Consider the following 19,749-nt stretch of genomic DNA (forward strand, 5'->3'; position numbering starts at 1 on the left):
TAGCAATAGGTATTCTTATTCACTTTCATTCATTTCCCAAACTCCACTTAATGACTCTTTTCAGGACCCTCCTGGCTTCAGAGTGATTATCAATAGTAGCTATTGCTCTTTCCCTCCCAACTTGATTTACTTATTTGGCTCATTGAACCCATTACATCCTGGACCTTCTCCAGTCATCCTGATGAATATCTGGTCACTGGATCCAGATGGTTCAGGAGGAGAAAGGGAGTCTGGTGACTTTGCATACGCCTCCCTCACTCAAAACAAAGTCAAGTGCAAGTCATGTCATCATTTCTGTCATGGTCTTCTTTGAAAATGAAGGATGACCACATTACTAAGTGTTAGGAAGCAACAATATAGGCACATACTTTTTAGCCTGAATTAATCCAGAATCTGTGCTACATCTATTTTAATAAAAGAAAACAAAGGCTATAATCTCTATATCTTAAGCATTTGACCTTTGTGATGTTGACTACTTGGATCATAGATCTAGTCCAGGGTCAGGGGTGGATTTTAGGAGTGATTAACTCCAATTGTCTCATTTTACAAGTCAGGAAAACTGAGACACAAAGAATTTAAGTCACTGGCCTAGGGTCGCACAGCTAATAATTGTCTGATACAGGACTTGAATGCATATCTTACAGTTTTTGAATCCAGTTCTCTATCCTGAGCTTTATGGTGTTTATATAAAGTTTCTCAAATGGTTGAAATGCATTTTATTTGATGAATAATAGTTTATACTCATTAGTGAATTATCTTTTTTGGGGGGGGTTAGAACATAGAATTAGGAGTCAATGTCACAAGGTTTATCTTTTACACTATCATTACAATAAATATTACTGAGCCTCTTTGCAGTAGATGTAAATAATTTAATAACATGTCAGTGAAAGACTCCCAGTCATAGAATATTAGACCTTGAAGGGACTTTAGGGATCATCTAGTTGAAAATCTTCATTTTACATATAAGGAACCTTAAGTCTTGGGAAGTAAAGTAACTTGACCAAGGTCACACAGTGAGTAGACAGCAGGCAAAACAAATGTATGTGCTTGCTGCATAGTTCAGGTAATTTAATTTTCAAACAATCCTTGACATTTCCTGGTCAACCCTATATATTTTGTGTAATTGAATAGACTTGGGAAATATGAGTCCTCCAGACTTCTTTCTGCTAATGTGTGTTTTGCTAAAAAGACAGGAAAAGATTGACACACAAGTTTCTTGTGAGAATAATCAGATTGTGGAGCAACTCAGTGACCAACTCCTAAAATGTAATAAGTTAGATTCTCATACTGTCATTTTAGTATGATGGACTTAGAAATGAAATGAGAATTCTCTTTGTTCAGGCAGGGGTAATAGCTTGTTTATTCTATTTTAATGTCTAGCATTTCCAAATAGAAAAGGTCTGCCTTGTTTTTAATGCTGTGGCAAGAGAAGGCTCTTTTTACAACGTGAAATTCTCAGAAGAATGGAAAATCCTTTCAAACCAGTTGAATTCTGAGCCTTGGAGAACTTAGCATAATGTGTCTCAGTGTTCATAGTGACATTACCTGCCAGCATGCAGAAGCATTGTAAAGAGGGCCACCCCAGTATAAAGGAGCCCTAAATAGCCCTGATAACTTTATTTCCCTCTCAGGTGAGCCCCACCTTTCTCTAGAGACATTGAGATTACTCCAGACTTACAGTACAACCCTAAGTTTGATATTCCCCTAAGTGAGAGCCTCATTTAGTGGGTCAGCAAGCATTTATTGTTTACTAGATGCCAGGCACTGTGCTAAGCATTGGGAATATAAAAGCAAAAGCATTGTTACTGTCCTTAAGGAGTTTAATGGGAGAGAAAGCCACGCTAATAACTATGTACATACAATGTACATGCGTACATGCTGTATACAATGCAGATGGAAGATCATCCCAGAGGAAAGACAGCAGCAGCAGTAGTAGTTGTAGTAGTAGTAGTAGTATAGTAGTAGTAGTAGTAGTAGTTACTACTACTACTACTACTAGTAATTAGAAAAAGGTTTTTCACAAAAAAACTCACATTTGAACTGAGTCATGAAGGAAGCCAGGGAAGCCAGGAGATCAGGTGAAAAGGGAGGACATTTCAGGTATGGGACACAGCCAGTGAAAGACATGAAGACAGGAAATGGAGTGGTGTGTATGAGGAATAGCTAGAAAAAATTCTGAATTACTTCCTAATGATATGTTAGTCTACATGAATCTTGGTAGTAGTGATCTTGGGCTCAAGAGTAAAGCTTTAGTCTAAGCCTTAGTTGAAACCTCTTGTTGTATAAATGAAGAAACTGAGACCCAGAGAAATACTGTGATTTCCCCAAGGGAATAGTAAATGTAAGATCCCAGATTTCAACCTAGTTTCTCCAACTCCAGATTCTCTACAATCTGAATCAAAACTCTAGGAATAGAAAATCATATATTCTATTGCTCAGGATAGATTATAGACAAGTTTACCAAAGAGTGTTTGCATATGATTCACCTTCCAGATTGCAGTCATGATTAAATAGCAAACTTATATCCCATCCATTGCTGGAAAGCAAGTAGCAACTTGTAGTCAAAGCTATAGTGTATATTTACTGAGGGTGTAGCCAATGACAGTATGAGGACAGGACTTCCTTAAACAGAAGGAAACCTTCACTTTAATGGAAACAACTGCTGAATGAACATTGGAGAAAGACAAAAACTGGAGAGACTTTATCATTATGATAACTCAGAAAGAAATTGCTTGTCCCCAGACTCAAAGTGTAATTGTCCAACTTTTCTTCATTTATTTATTATCATGGGTCCAGATAGGGTTAGGACTGTAAGATCACAGATCTAGAAGTAGAAGGAAATCTCTAACTCACTGCCCCATTTCATATGAGGAATGTAAGGTTAACAGTGTCAGTATCTGCTCAAGGTAATGCAAGTAGTAAGTATTCATAGAATCATGAATTTAGAAGTCTATGGGGCATGAAAAGTTAGTTGTCCAACTCTCAGTTTTCCCTTTCTTCTTCCTTTTCTCCCTCCCTTCCTCCCTCTTCTTCCTTTTTTCTTCTCTCCCTCCTGCCTTCCCTCCTCCTTCATTCCTTCTTTCCTTCCTTGCTTTCCTTAAGCAGATTTTAAAAAATTTATTTTTTTAGTCAAGAAAAATTCATTTTCTTTCTCTTCTACTTCTTACCTGCCACAGGGCAAAAACAATTCTTGTAACAAATATGCACAGTGAAGCAAAACAAAGCCCTGCATTTCCCATGCCCAAAAAATAGATTTCAATCTATCATCTCTCTGTCAAGAGGTGGGTAGTAAGCTTCATCACCAGACCTCTAGAATTATCCAATTGTTTCATTTTTATAAATAAGGAAACTGAGGGAGATTAAATGACTTGCTCAAGGTTATACCAGTATTAAGTGTCAAAGGAAGGATAGGCACCCAGGTTCTTGGAATTTAGAACTAGAAATCATCTCAAAGGACATTTCATAGGTTTCTTGTCATTTCTGAACCCCTTTTACAGCCTGGAGAAGCCTCGAAATAAATGTTTATAAATGTACACACTGACATTCATAGGAGAACAAGTGAAATAAAATATATTGAAATAAAAATACAATTTTCCCTCATCCAATAAGGTTTTCTCATGGCATTAAAGATATGGAATATCTAATGGTGTTTCAAGTATTTTGAGGATGCAGAGCTAAGTACAGATACGTATTATAGGTTAGCCTGAAGGAAATTAGTGTTGATGTATTTGGAATGCCTAATTGTTTTAATTATTTTGTTTTCTGTCTAAATAATCACAATTCCAATGAAATGTCTCATAAAGAAGAATGCTCAATCAATTTAATTTGTACATGATCTTTGTTGAGCTAAGGTACCACTCCTTCATGTTTCTCTTGGAGTTATCATTGACTCTTTTTTCCCTTAAGCCCTTATTTTCTATGAGTTACAATGTATCTTTAATCCCACCTCCACAACATCCCTCACATTAAGTCCTTCTTAACTCTGTATTTATCCTAGATCATACTACCCACATCTTACATGACCTATTGCCATCACCTCCTAACTGGTCTTTCTGCTTCCAGCTTTTACATTCTCTAATTCACCTTGCAAATTGCTGCCAAATTGAAATTCCTGAAATGCAGATCTGACCAGGTCACCCCCTTTATTTAGAAATCTTCAGTGGTTACAAACTCTCAGTCTGACGTTGAAGGCCTTTCTGGTTGTCATTTTTATTCTTATTTGATATTACTTCCTTTCGCATACTCTTTATTATAGTCCAACTAAACTGCTAATTTTCCCTGTTCCATGACATTCCACAAATGTACCTCTCCTCTGTGTCTCTACACTCTACAGGTGCGCCCCCATACTTGGGATGTCTTCCTCACCTCTGCCTTGTAATATCTTTAGCTTTCTTCAAAGCACAATTGGGTGCTGCCTTCTTCATGTTAGTTAACATCAGTTAGCACTCTCTTCCTTTCTTCTTCTCTTAACTAGTACTTTTATTGCATAGTTTAATTAAGTTGTATTTACTTATTCCAGTACAAGTTGTATCCGCCCATAATGTAAGTTCCTTAAGGGTAGGCATTGTTTTCCTTTTGTGTTTATATCCTCAGCCCCTAAGACAGTGCTTTGTACATTTTTGGGGGAGGTGAAGAGGAGGAACCAGATTTATGGGCTGGAGATGGGACTGGGAACTCCCATGTGAAAACTCCTTCCATTGATTTAAATCAACAATTAAACTTAGAAAGCTTTCTGAGGAACTGACAAGTGATTTGCCATGGTTAATAGTATGAATCAGATACAGGACTTGAACTCTAGACTGCCTGACATCAAGGTCAGCCCCTCGTCTCCTGACTCTCTGCTACATAATTGGTAATTTAACACAGGTTTGTTAAAAACTTCAATTCAACTCAACCCAATGCAGCAAAAATATTTTAATTGTATTCTATTTTCAAGGCAATGTGTTGATGCTAGAGTAACATGAAAACAAAAATGAAATAACCTTGCCATCATTGTGTTCACATTAAACTGGGAGATATGACATGATCATGGATATTTAAATATAACAAACACACAAGTATATTTAAATATAACAAACACACAAGTACTTGACCTCCTATGTACTAGGGGACTAGCATAGATACTAGAAGACAAAAAAAGAGCACTGAGTATAAAGGATTAGGGTAGACTTCATGGAAGAGGTGGTACCTGACCTAAAACTTGTTGGTAGGATTCTGAGAGTTGGAGATGAAGGAAGAGTGCATTCCAGGCATCAGGGATAGATAACCTGAGCAAAAGCAAAGAGATTGGGGGTAGGATGTTGAATTCTAAGATTAGTTAGTAGGGTTAGTTCATTCAATTCAATTCAATTCAACCAGCACTGACTAAATACCTATGTTCACAAAACTAAAAATAGACCCTACCCTAAAGAAACTTAGATTCTACTGAGGAAGGAAAAGGGTAGTAACCTTCAACACAGATGAGTACTTGCAAGATCTTTAGACAATGATATATAATCTGATAAATTGAGGAGGGTGAGGGCACTAAGAACTGGAAAGTTATAGTAGAGCCAGATTATGGGAGGTCAAGTACCAGGTAGAGGATTTTGTATTCTATACAGAAAGCAATAGGGAACTAGTGTCTATTTATGAGGAGGGGAATGGTAGAGTCAGATCTGTGACTTAGGAAGATTATTTTGGCAGCTGGGGAGGTATAAAACGGATTTTTATCAAGCGTGTCTGCAAGTAGGGAAATCAATTAGAAAACTATAACCATAGGAGCAAAGGCAGCTAGGCACAAGGGAAAGAGTGGTAGAGTTGGTCAGGAAGGGTGAATTCAAATATCACCTAAGGCACTTAATAGTTTTATAATTATGGGCAAGTTACTTAAACCTCTACATGGCAATTTCTTCATCTGTAAAATGGGAATAAGACCAACCTATCTCATAGAGAAGCATTATAAAAGGCAGAGACTGTCTTTTACCTTTCCTTGTATTCCTAGCCCTTAGCATAGTCTAAGTGCTTAATAAATGTTTATGGAAACACTGATTACTAGTCGGGGTCAGACTTGGCTAACCTTGTGAAAGGTCAAAACTAGGGTGCTGGACATATGGTATGATGAGATATACTGTGGAGGCAGAATCAATAAGACTTGGGGCAGAGTTGGGTATGGGACCATATAGAGTACATACAGGTCTTTAGATGAAATAAGTTAGAAGGAAGAGAATTTTTAAAAAGGGGTGTTCTTGAGTAAAACTTTAGTCACTCATGGAGAAGGGAATAAACTTGATGGATGTCATTCATTGTCTTTGGTGCTGCAAACTATCTTCAGGTTGTTGAAAATGGCTGGTAGCCACTTGAGATTTCCTAGAGAGTTTTCTTTAGGTAAAGTGGGAATGAAGACTTCAATTATGGTCCATTCTCACAGTAGACTCAATCTGATGGGAGGAATTAGTGTGGGAGGATGTGTGAACACTCAACCCTACAGCATAAGTGGACTTTGTAAATCTTAAGGCCACTGTTCCCAGAATGTCCTACATATTCTGGGAGACAACTTCAGACTGGACATTGCACATACTTTTTTTTTCATCCTTTCTATCATAGATTTAGAGCTGGAAGGAGTCTCAGGCAATTTAGTCAAATCATCTCATTTTATAGATGAGAAAACTGAAGCCTGGGAAGCTAAATGACTTGCCCAAGATCACACAGGTAGGTAGGTCACACAAGATGACACTCCCATCAGAGGAAGGATTTGAATTCAGGTCCTCTGACACCAGAGCCACTGCTGTGATCTCCCTATTATAAGTATATTATATATATAATAAATATATAATTATATAAATTATAAAACATAATTATATATTGTATATATATGATGTATAATATATAGTTATATGTTATATGTAATATAATTTTTTTAAAGATGTGATGTTTCTTTAACATATAGTTGAGCATGATGAATCCCTGAATGGAGATATTATAAAGAGCATACGTTTGTTAGGCAAGGGATTTGGATCAGGGTTGGGGTAACCTCCAGCTAGACTTGAAAAGCAGATCTGTGAAGAATCAGAGAAAGTCAGAGCTTTCTGAGGTAAGGAACCTCAGAATCCATCTGGTCTAAACCTCTCAGTTCTACAGATGTAGAAATTAGCTTAGATTATAGATTAGTTAAATGACTTGTTGAGGTGACTCAACAAGTTTTCAATTCAGGTCTCCTGACTCTTGGTTTAGGGATCTTTCCATTGTACCACACTACTTATCAGTTTAAATGGAGAGCAGGGGTAGGAGAATGCTAGGGGATACATCCTAACACCATTTAAGCACACATAGCTTATTATAACATCTTGAGACAGAGACTTCCAGCTGAGTGACTTATGATTGCTTCTCAGTGAGTGGAGATCCCATTGGACCTTACCTTAAGCCTCCACTGAAGCTCTCTAAAAACATACATAAGAGCTAACATTTATATAGTGCTTTTTAAGATTTACAAAGCATTTTACATATATTATCTCACTTGATCCTCACAACCATCTTGAGGAGGGTCTTAATCTTAGACTTCTTAAACCAAACATTTGAAATTTCCATCGCAACAATTACTATTAGAAGGAAAAAATAAACCATGAAAAGACAATAAACTTTCACTGTTACAGTCAAAGAATTGCATCTCCTTTGCAAATAATCCCACTACTCCTCCGGGCAGGTGATGGGGGTACCTTTACCTGGTAAAGGGAAGACTTACATATATAAGTAATAGCTGTATTAATTTTCAGAGGGACTATCTTATGGAAGAATTAAACTTAGTCTACTCAATCTACTCCTAACTTTCATCTGTCATATTTTCCAATCTACTCTCTCTTTCTTGGTTGCCTATAAATATATTCAGGCCTCCCTTATCCTTAAAAAACTTCTTGTGACCCTACTCTCCCCCTGCTATTGATTGACATCATTTCATTCACTACTAAATTCTTAGAAAGAGCAGTCTTCCTTTGCTATCTCTACCTCATTACGCCTTACCTCTTTATATTCTGGCCCTTCATGGTCTCTCTTATCCTGAAGTTATTTTTTCAAAAGTCAGGTTCTTAATTGCTATATCCTACCCCTTTCCCCCAGGTATCCTCTTTTTGAAATATTCTCCAGCATTTGATATTGTTGACCTTCTCCTTGATATTCTCTTGTGCCTTGGATTCTGCGTTGCTTCTTTTATTTCCTGCTATATGTCTGACTGCTCCATCCTTATTTCCTTCATCCTAATCCAATTTACTGAGTGTGGGTGTCTCCTAAACCTCTACCTAAATCTGCCTCCCTTCTCTCTCTACATTTTCTCCATTGATTCAGTGATCATTTCTCTACCAAATCTGTGTACCTAGTCCTAATCTGCCTCCCTGCCTCCAGGTCCAGTTGCTTCCTGGACAGTTTAACCTGATGGCAACTTAAATTCCACGTACCAATTACTATTCCTCCATTCTCAGTAGCTTGAACTCTAAGCTTTGGAATCATTTTTTTCCTACTCTCCTACCTCATACGGACACCTCATTCATCAGTTACTGAATCTTGCCTATCCTACCTTCTCATCATCTCATATCCTTCCCCTTCTCTCCATTCATACTAACTTGAATCTAGTTCAGGTCCTCAATTCTCCTTTAGACTATTGCAATAACCTAGCCATTAATCACCTTGCTTCCAATCTCTCTCCTCTCCAGTCTGTCCTTCACGCAGGGGCCAATAAAATCTTCCTAATGCACAGGTCTGACCACATCACTTCTCTGCTCAAAAATCTGTCTCTATAACAAAGGTTCTTAATCTGGGGTCGATGGAGAGGGGGGGTGTCTGTAAATGTGGAAAAAAAGTTACATAATTATTTTCACTAGTTCCTTTTTAATCCTATGTATTTTGTTTTATGCAGTTAAAACTTCATAAGCTTCACCAGATTCTGCCAAAGCGATTCATGACTCAGAAAAATCCCTTCTCTAGAATAAAGTACAAACTCTTCAATCCTGCATTTAAAGTCTTCACAGCTGGCTTCATCCTAGCTTTCCAGCCTCACTTTACATGGCTCTGTCACACACTCCACATTATTCTTGACATGTCATTTCCCACCTCCACAGCATTCCCTCCTCTCCATCTTTCAGGTGGAAACCCTTTTCCAGAACAGCTCAGGCATCCTATCTTCCGTGGATCGTTTTCTGCTCTCACTCCCTCCCCTCCCCAAGTATTTTCTGCTTTCTCAAATATCTGGAGAATCGGTTGTGGGAGCTCTTTCCTTTGCACACATTCAAATCCCTAAAGCAAGGCTCTTCAGTTTTTAGGGATATTCTCCGCTTCTCGAAGACACCGACGGTGACGTTTTAATATCTTAGCCATTGAACGCCTTGGACATTAAGCGATAAATATTGAATTAAATTTTCCTCGGTCCTAGCGGGGCAGAAATAGGATCAGCGAATGGAACTCGCTGCGAGCCAGACCTCTGCCCAGCAGAAAGAACTTTGAGAAGCGATCGCCGCTGTGGGTCAAGGGCCCGCGGCTGACAGGCAGCGTGGGGTGCCCACGGCAGGGGCTGCCTCGCCCCTGGGGTGGGACATCACATTACACAACCCGCACGTTCCTTTCCACCTCTGAAAGGTTCTGCGCTTGCATCCACGCGCGCGTTCAGGCTGCGGTCACCCGAGGATATTCACGGGTGCACCCTCATTTCGCTCCACGGGCGGTCGCGGGCGTCGCTCCCGCTAGCGTTGGACCGAGGGAATAAACAGCGATGTACGAAAAGGGGACGTGATGCCATCTGGGCCCCTGGGTAGAGATCGGTTTGCGCCCTGGGAGCCAGGGACACGGGATCAAACCGGTCCTCCTCTAAAGGAGGTCCCAGCCGGGCGCGGCTCCTGCACCGAAACACGTGACTCCTTGGCTCCAGCCCCACAGCTCGGGGTAAGAGACCGCTGCCAGCCTGCTTCGGGCAAAGAGATAAATGCGCATGCGCAACCCACACTTCTAGTCTTTTTTTTTTTTTTTTTTTTTTTTGCGGATGCAACCACTCTTGGCTCCTCCTTCTGCTTCTTCACCCTCTTCCCCCCACTCCCTCCTGCGCTCTTCACCCTTTATGACATTCCCTCTCCGCCACCCTCCTCCCCTTTCCCAAGCTCGTCTACGTCACGACGGACACTCTTCTGCACCAATCATCTCTAGAGGTCGGGTGGGCCGGGGCGCGGAATGAGGCGAGGCCAACCAATGGGGGCCCCGGAGCAGGTGGGACTCGGAGAAGGGGAGGGGGAGAGGTGGGCGGCCCCTTCTCCTGTCAGCATGTGGGCGGGGGAGGGGGGCGCGGGGCGGGGGGAGGAAGGAGACGAGGGGAAGCGAAGCGGCCGTCGCCGCCGCCGCCGCGTTCCTCAGTTCTCAGTGTGGGCTCCGTGGCGCAGGCAGGGACTGTGAGCGAGGGGCGTGGGGCAGCCGGCGGAGAGCGGCGGCGGCGGCTCCGGGGCGGCCGCGACGCCATGGGGGGGCGGTAGGAGCGGGCCCGGCGGGCCGTGTGGGGAGAGAGGCCGCGGCGGTTGTAGCGCTCATCTCCCCGGCGGCGGCCCGAGCGCGGCGGCGGTTGGCGGGCAGCGGCCCGGCCCTCCGGCGGGCCAGGCTGGGGCTGAGGGGGTGGGGTGTGCGGTGAGCTCGGGGCCTGGGGGGTGGGGAGGTGAAGGAGGCCCCGGGGTGGAGGGGAGAGAGAAGAGCCGGCCGCTGGGCCCCGCCGCCAGCTCGCCAGACGACGAGGACGACGAGGAAGAAGAAGCGGAGAGGGAGGAGGAGGATGGAGGATAAGAAGGAGGAAGGCGAATCCGAGATCCAGGAGCACGGGCCCGAGCATTGGTTCACCAAGTGGGAGCGGCAGTGCCTGGCCGAGGCCGAGCAGGAGGAGCAGCTGCCCCCGGAGCTGCAGGAGGAGGCGGCGGCCGCGCAGCCCGAGCACAAGCAGCAGAAGCTCTGGCACCTCTTCCAGAACTCGGCCACCGCCGTGGCCCAGCTCTACAAAGGTGAGGGGGCGCCCCGGGACCCCGACGATCCCCCCCCCGAAAAAAAGAGACAAAATGGCGGAAGGCGGCGCCGCGGCCCCGAGACCGGCCCCGGGGCCCGGGCGCTGGGGCGGAGTCGCCCCCGGCTCCCCCCTCTGACCCCGGCCTCCCCGGGAGCGGGGGGAGGGGGAGATCCCGGCGGGGGGCGGGGGGGGAGGGCGATGGGTCTCCGCCCCGTTTCAGGGTGGGGCCGGGGTGGGGAAGCCCTGCCTTCCGGGGCCGGGGTCGGGGCCGGCCGAGAGCCCCCCCCCTCCCCAAGATGGCGAAGCTCGGCCCGGGGCTGGGGGGAGGCGGGGAGGGGCCCTGGCCGCCGGGGGCCGCCCCCTCCGCTTGTTTCTCTTTTTGGCGTGGTGCGAAGGGCCGGGCCGCCGGGTGGGTGTGGGCCGGGGGCGGAGTAGGGGTGGACGCCGGCTGCTCCCGGCCGGCCCGGAAGCTCGGGGCCGCCCCCGCTTCTCCCGGGTCAGACGCCGCCGCCGAGGCCGCTGCCAAACCCTGGGAGAGGGGAGGAGGCGGCGGCGGTATCGACAAAATGGCGAAGTGAGGGCCGGCCCCATTGTGCCCGGGGATCCCGGAGCCGGGGCCGAGGGAGGGGCCGCGGCGCGGGGCCGGGCTCGGGCCTCCCCCCTGCGGGGCCCTGCGACCCGGAGCGCCGACCCGACGGCCCGGGAGGAGGGGTCAGCCGCCGGCTCCCCGCGCCCCGCCGGGCCCTGAACCCCCGGAACAAAATGGCGAAACCCAACATGGCCGTTCGAGGGACTGACTCCAAAATGCTCTCTTTCTGTCTGTCTGTCCGTCTAGATCGAGTGTGTCAACAGCAAGGACTTTCCCTCTGGGTTCCCTTCCAAAACGCAGCCACTGCCGTCACCAACCTCTACAAAGGTAAAGATGCCTTGGACCCCGGGGCCGGGGCCGTGGTCTGTGACAGGCCGGGACTCGCACAGCGGGGGGCGGGGAGCCTCCCTGGTGTGGGGAGGAAAGGGTTACGGGACTGACGCCGGAGGCCTTCCTGCCGGGGTTCTAGTGAGCGCCGCGAGGTGGGGACACCGCACGGGAAGCAGTCCGAGTTTGTTGTGGTTTTCTGCCCAATGGTCGTAATGGGAACCACACTTGTGGCTGTCTTCTCTGGAAACGTCAGATGACGGATGGCTGGGTTCTGGGCAGGGTGAGGTGTCCCCGTTGGGTAGCTCTGTGCCTTCGGAACACCCCAAGTCCGTGTATGTAGAGAGTAGCAGCTGCCAGCCTTCTCCGATGAGTGGAGATTTACTTCTTTAGTCTTACTTGATACCTGACGGCAAAGTTTTGGTAAGCAGTCTCTTCTTAGCACTCGGAAACATGTTTTGATATGGGTGATTTTGCCTTTGACATCAAAGCCTATCCGTGGGCGATTGCTGAGCTTCATTAGTAAGGAAGTATTACATTTTATACCACAGTGATTCTGAAAATAAGGAAGATGTGCTTTGGTTGAAAAGGTTTGCAAGCCAAGTGATTAGGTATTTATGTGTTACTACTGGATGATTGAAGACTGAATCGTTTACAGCTCTAAGGGGGTTTCTTTGCATAGATAATGTCTTGGTAGGTTGCTGTAAAAAGGAGATAGAAGTTACAGTCGTTTTCTACATTGATTTCTTGTTTCCAGAGTTTAGGATTACATGGGTGATAATACGAATGTGTAGGTAACTAATATTCTTTACGTAAAAATTTGTTATTGTCTCTTAGAACTGTTTACGTCCTTTTGTTTTCTATCGCTAATTCTAAAAGGTTGATGTGGATGTGAAATTTTTTTTTTAGGGAGGAAGGTTTATTTTGTCTGCTGGTCCAGACAAGTGACAAATCTAATGAATTTCCATTTCTAAGTGCCATTTTAGCCTAGCCAGTGCTCAAGCTTTGGTTTTCTTTTGGCTGTCTGTGGTAATTTGAAAGAATACATATGAAGCAGTTAAGAATGACTTTTATTTTTGACAAATTTGTAATTAAAACATAATATTACTGATTTGGGAAAAGACAGGGCAGATTTTGTACATAGTCTGAATTATAAAATGTTGTAGAAGTGCAGTTGTATTACATACATCTTCTAAACTGAGGTAATAGTTCTAAAAAGAAAAAATGAAAAGTTAGTGAAAAATGGCACTTCATGTTAATGCAGCTGAAATTCTAGAATATAAGTATTGATTGCTGGATGCAGAAATTGAGGCAAATTGAAGTAATCCCTAAATTTCTTGAGTGTTCTTATAGAAAAATCTACTTTATTTACATGGTTTCCGTATAAAAAATAGAAAATTGGCAAAGGAAGAAGTTATTTTTTGGTTCAAAAGCCTTATATTTTCAATACTTTCTATTACTACAAATTCTGCAGTAGGGGAGTCTGAGATTTTCCATTGATGTGAATTCTCCTTGTGAATATGGTTAACGTTTACTTTGTCAGTGTAAATATGTCAGTGTAGATGTTTATGAAATTTGCCTGTAGTGATCATCAGTTGTAATCCTTTTTAAAAAACAGTTATAGCACATGAAGTTTTTTGAAAAAAAAATCTATTTTGAATTTTTAATAAAGCAGTGATTTCTCCCTTCCCCCCTTTTAAAATCTTATTCCTGAAATAGAAGAAATCATAGGATCATAGATTTAGGGATGGAAGTGATCCTCTAGGCTAGTGCAACATTCTCGTTTTACACTTGAAAAGACTGAGGCCCAGAGGTGGTGACTTGGCTTATTGTCATTGTCATACTGGTGTTAAGTGGAAGAACATGAGTTCCACTCAAGGCCTCTGACTTTAGATGCCACATTCTTTCCACTGTACCACCTATCCCTAAGGTCATTATTTAAATAAAATAGTAAAGAACTTAGGTTGTAGGTAGGGTGTTGATTTCTGGTTTAGTATGTAGTATCGGTGGATTAAGAGGTGGAAAGAACCTTAGAGGTCTTTTAATCTATGAGGAACTAAACCTACAGAGACTAAGTGATTTGCTTAAGGTCACAAGCACCATTAGGCTTTGAATCTAGGCCTTTTGATTCTAAATGTGATGCTTTTCTCACTATACTGTACTGTAGCATTATAAATAGATAAATAATTGTGTCATCAAATTATTTTCAGTATTAAAGATTGTGGTTCAGTTGTGTTGACTCTTCATAATCCCATTTGGGGTTTTCTTGGCTCAGATACTGGAGTGGTTTGCCTTTTCCTTCTCCAGTTCATTTTAGGAATAAGGAAACTGAGGCAAACATGGCTAAGTGACTTGATCACGGTTACACAGCTAGTAAGTGTCTGAGACCAGATTTGTACTCATGAAAATGAGCCTTCTTGACTCCAAGCCTAGTACTTTATATTCATTGTGTTACCTAGGTGCCCTGTATTGAGGTATAGATACCAAATAAAAAAAGTAACATGCAATCTTTTAGTATAGTGGTTTTCGAACTTTCTAGTCTCAGGATCCCTTTATAACATTCGTGAAAGCTTTTGTGTATGTGGATTATGTCTATCTAAATACCATGTTAGAAATTAAAACATGCTAGTATTATGAAAATAGTTTTGACTTTGAGGAATTCCTTAAAGAGTAAAAACGTTTAGAAAAGCCACTCCTTTAATATTAGGAACTGTTAAACTGTATCATTACATCCAGTCAACTAAAAATGGTACATTTTGGGTACTCTGAGCACTCTTCTGGCTATTTTCTAAAGTGAACTGGAGAACAGTTAAGATGGAAATAAACCTGAGGGTTTCTTTAAGGGGCCCCTAAGGGGGCCTTGTTGGTTGCAAGTTCAACCAGCTGATGACAGTGATTGTGTATGCAAAGGGTTTGGAGCTCTTGCTTCAAGAACATTCTTTCTGCATTTACATTTATTAAAGGTACAGGAAAATCCTGACTGCTGATTTCTAATTAAATTCAATATCTATGAATAACTATTGATATTCAGATTCTCATTTCATAGCATTTAGAAAATAAGTTATCAGGTTTCTGTGTATTTTTGAAGATAAGATCTAGGACATTGTTGGTTTTCGGTACCTAGGTAGAACTTAGAAATGAGTATAGTTTTGGTTTTGTCCTAGGCAGGATAGGTTTTTTTTTTGTTGTTGTTGGATATAAATGTGTCTGAATCCTGGTAATAGTTCCTTGTTTTCTCCTTATCTTCTTTGGTGACATGTCTTTATCTTTTAAGTGGTATTAGGAATATATTGCTGTTTTCTGTCTTAAAGTAGGCTCAAAAGTTGGAAGGATTTATCAGTTGAGATAATGAGCTGATTTTACTCTTAGGCAGGGGTTCTTCCATCCATTACTACTTTGGTCAATCCCCAGCCTAATTGCTGGAGAGTTTAATTGCTGGAGAGTTTACCTGGTCATAAATAATCACTTAATTGCTCTACTAGGGGCTCCTTTCAATCCCCCTTCATAAAATTTTAGGGAAAATCAAAAGTAGATAAAACAAGGATTGGAGGGCTTTTTCAATCCTTGGCTAGTTTGTTAGACAGCTGACTCTTGAGTTTGAAAGTGGTTTTGGGAAGGAGTCTGTGCTAACTCCTGATCTAGAGTAACTTCTCATTAAGCTTTACTTAATGTCCTTTCTTCTGATTCTCTTTTTTATTTTTTGGGGTGCGATTGTCTTTCCTAGTTTTCTGTATCTAAAACTGGGTCTGATGTTTTAATGAATCCAGGCTACAACTTGGTACTTTGAGAGAATTACCTCCTGGTGATAGTGTTAGATGTACCTCTAGGCTTATGGGATCCTGGAATATAGAGATGACCAGAGACAGCATGGTATGGTGGAAAGAACAGTAGCTTCAGTCAGAAGATTTGGGTTCACATCTAGCCTCTGAAACAATTACTACCTCGGGCCTCAGTTTCCTTAACTGTAAAATAAGGCAGTGGGAATAGGGTCACTGAGGTCCCTTTTAGCTTCTATGTTTGTGATCCTTAGTGCCCAGAGCTACAGATTTAGTAGATTAGTAGAGTTAGGATTGGAACTCCATTCCTTTCACTTTCTGCTAAATCAGGTTTACTTCATCTTTTTCCATTGTACCATGACTGACTTAACATTTATCTAGCTCAAACTATTTGTAAATAGTGTTAGTGTAACAGTGTAGTTACAGACAAGTTGTGTTTGTCCTTTGTTCTTGAAGAGGACCATGACATCAAGATGATGACATGACTTTCACTTGACTTTGATTTGAGTGAAGGAGGGCTGTGCAAGGTCACCAGCCTCACCTTCTTCTCCTGAGCCATCTCGGTCCAGTGGCCTGATATTCATCAGGATGACTGGAGATGGTCCAGGATGCAGTGGGAGACTCTGGTCCTTTCAGGCTAAGGTCTTATCATTAGTGCTTGCATCTTGGTTAAGGTTTGTTCAAGAAATTGTCTCTTTGACTAGGGTTTTAGGTGAAGAGTATTAGTATTCTTTTACTCCATTTATAAGCATTAATTAATTCCGTGTGTGACTTGCACCCTCAAACTCATAGTTTCCTTTCTGTCCTGCATTCTATATCCTCTTCATCTTCTTTTCAAACTTTTTTTTTCAAAGTTCTAAACTATTTGTACTGAGATTAGAAGCATTTTTAAGGGAACCATTCTTGAGTACTGTTTTTTTTCTCCAAGTCATGTAATTTTTGAATTATTGTCCATTTTGTGGCCTTTATATGGAGAAGCCAACTTAAAGGACATTAAGATTACGAAGGGTAGAGGGGAGACTGCATTGGACATTAGGTCCTAATAATAATAATGGACATTAGATCTGGGAAATTTTTTGAAGTCTAAAATGGCTTTCTAGAGCTGGATTAATAAACCATTGGCATTTATGTGATATTACTATTTAGCTTTAAAACTTTTTAAAAAACAGCTTTTAATCCAGTAACATGAAGTAGAGTGGTGTCTTCCATAGATAATCTGTGCTTAAAATTAGGGAAAAAAGCCTCATCCATCCATTGATAGTTTTGTGGAGTCAGTTTTCAATTGGAATTTTCATTAAGCTCATACTGTTTTGTAGCAATTTTCCCCCTCTCATTCTTGGGCCTAGAAGACAGTTTGATGTTGTAAAGTCTTAAGTTCTGGGTACAGTGTATAGGGTATTTGGGGCAACTAGGTGGTGCAGTGGATAGAGCACTAATGTAGGAGTCAGGAGGACCTGAGTTCAAATCTCACCTCAGACACTTGACACTCACTAGCTGTGTGACCTTGGGCAAGTCACTTAACCCCAATTGCCTCATCCTGGGTCATCTCCAGTCATCCTGTTGAATATCTGGTCACTGGATTCAGATGGCTCTGGAGGAGAAGTGAGGCTGGTGACCTGAGCAATCCTCCCTCATTCAAAACAAAGTCAAGTGCAAGGTCATGTCATTATTTCTCCAATGGCATGGTAGTCTTCTGCAATGAAGGACGAACACACAATTAATTTACCAATCCCATGGTAACATTTTGTGTTTTTATTGAGAAGCAACAAGGTAGGAGACTTGGAATCAAGAGAACTGATAATAAATGCAGGCTGTGACACTTAAAATGACTCTGGGTCTTTGCTTCCTTATTTATTGCTGTGAGGAAAGGGCTAAGTGCTATTTGAGGCATGAGTTATTATTGAGGTGTTAATGAAAGAAGTTCTGCTAACTAGAACCCAGTTCTAGTACCTAGGCTCTACTACTGACTTAGGTCTTTTAAAAGTCAGTTGGCCTCTGATTCTCATCCTTTCCTGTGTGTAGAATAGGAATTATATCTGACAATGTATTTGTGTGACTCTAAAAATCTAAAATCCATAAAGGAAACCATACATATTAAATGTAAATTATTGTCAAAATAATGGAGAAACATTTTTTTGCCCTCCATCAGATTTCCAAATGTTTGCTGTTTTAAGTTCACTTTTTCATCAGAGCATTTAACTGTTTACTTTCAATTTCTTTTATAGTAATTAGAATTTGTGAATTTTTAATTCTTGTCCTTTAAATTGCATTTAAAATGATACCGTTTGCTATGTTGTTGGGGATTTTTGAGTATAGCAAAATGCTAGAACTTTTAGGTTCCTTAGTTTTGTTAGTATACTCTGTAAGTGCTAATTCAACTCTTGGAGTGTTTCTACAATTTCCTAGGAAGGTGGCAGATGTACTGTATTCTTTTTGATAAGCAGGAAAATCATACATAACAATATAACTATATTTACAACACATACACATGTATATGTAATGTGTACATATAATGTAATATATACACACACACGATACATGAATTCTTGTACACAAATTTGTATGTGTGAAGAATCTCTTTGTAATGACATTGAAAGGTTAAGTGACTTCTCCATGTCTCCACAGCTATCTGTATAGGAGACAGGGTTTGAATCTAGTTTCCTGATTTCCTCTGCCTTCTATACACTATTCCTAATCATTTTGGGGTTTAAAAATAGATATCTAATTATATACTTTAACATACTAGGTAGGATTTTAAAGCATTCATCATACTCCATAGACTTAGGTGATTGTTACCTTGAAGGAACTTAGTAAAGATGGTTTTGCTTAGTTTAAATTTTTAATTGGAGTGAATCTGAAAATTTTTTTTCTGCTTTGTGGACAGCTAGATTGATAATTAAAAGATTTTAATACTTAATGTTTTGCTGTGATTAATTTTGTTTGGCCTTGGTACTTTACAGTAACTTGAAAGACTGTCCTTTCATCAAACTAAAAAATTCTGAGATGGTACAACTTTTAGCTTTAAATAGTATCTTGTTCTCAGATTTCAATGGAACATAAACACTGTTGTATTGAAATGTGGACTATAGCTGATCAGAAATGACTGTTTTATGAGTCCATTTACTTTTAATAAGAAAGGTCTGATTATATGAAGATAAATGGTACTTTTGGGGTTGTGCCAAATTTTCATCTTCATAACAGTTGGGCTTTGGTCTCAGGAAAGTAGCTTTGGATACCAGCGCTAGTATGCTGGTAAATGTTTAAAATTGACTCTTTGTGGGGAAATATACCCATTAGACAATCAACAAAACAATAAAGCAAGCCCTGATTTGTAGCATTTGTTCAATTCTGAGGTGTAAATGCTCAGTATGAAAATGTGACAATAGTAACCTTCTTGCAACTGACTCCAGCACAGCCATAGATACTAATTAATACCCCCTGAAGCTCTGTGGATATACTTAATTGTTGGTGGGAGTCTATAGATTCAGAGATTAGGAGTTACAATTTGTTTATGGCATTCAAAAATGAAGTAGGGTTTAGCTGTTGAAGTTGATCCTTTAATCCTAGAGTTCATTGTTTTCTTTTTGAACCGTAAATTATCATAAAAACCTCTGACCAAAAAAATTTATTGGATTTGGAGCTTAGAGACCAGGTTCAGAGTTTTAGTTTCCTCTTCTGCAAAATGGTGGTGATAATTCTTAAACTATGTATTGCATAGTGTTATTGTGAGAGAAATGCTTGGTAAATCTTACTGTACAATATAAATGTGAGTTACTGCTATTACTACTCTTCTTGTAGGTAGTTGAAATCTTATATTAAGGAGATCATGCATTTGTTTCAGTTCATCTAAAGTTTCAAATAAACATTACCATGCCATCTAAATGGATAGGATAAGAAAGAATATTTAAAGCATTAAAGTGTAGAATTTTAAAAGTTTTATTTTCCTCCCATGCATTCGATTTTATTACTGCTTAGGGAAATGACTAAAATTGGAGAATCTTTGAAAATAGACTAACATTTTAGTGCTTATGAAACTTTGAGTCCTGTGTTTTCTAAAGGCTCTT

At 41.3% G+C, this 19,749-nt stretch overlaps 1 protein-coding gene across 2 annotated transcripts in view; it reads left to right on the forward strand.

Annotated features, from left to right (window-relative positions):
• Window positions 1-10,644: 10,644 nt before the first annotated feature.
• The window catches only part of HAPSTR1 (HUWE1 associated protein modifying stress responses), a 44,855-nt gene continuing 35,750 nt past the window's right edge, over window positions 10,645-19,749 (forward strand). Inside the window, exons 1-2 of one of the 2 annotated variants that reach the window (XM_072608846.1) lie at window positions 10,645-10,991; window positions 11,829-11,909. In XM_072608846.1, the coding sequence (XP_072464947.1) occupies window positions 10,769-10,991; window positions 11,829-11,909 (304 nt within the window). In that variant the 5' untranslated portion in view covers window positions 10,645-10,768. The remainder of the gene's footprint in view (window positions 10,992-11,828; window positions 11,910-19,749) is intronic. The other variant, XM_072608837.1, reaches the window with a different exon arrangement.

Source organism: Notamacropus eugenii, chromosome 1 (assembly GCF_028372415.1).
Source record: "Notamacropus eugenii isolate mMacEug1 chromosome 1, mMacEug1.pri_v2, whole genome shotgun sequence".
Taxonomy (NCBI): Eukaryota; Metazoa; Chordata; class Mammalia; order Diprotodontia; family Macropodidae; genus Notamacropus; species Notamacropus eugenii.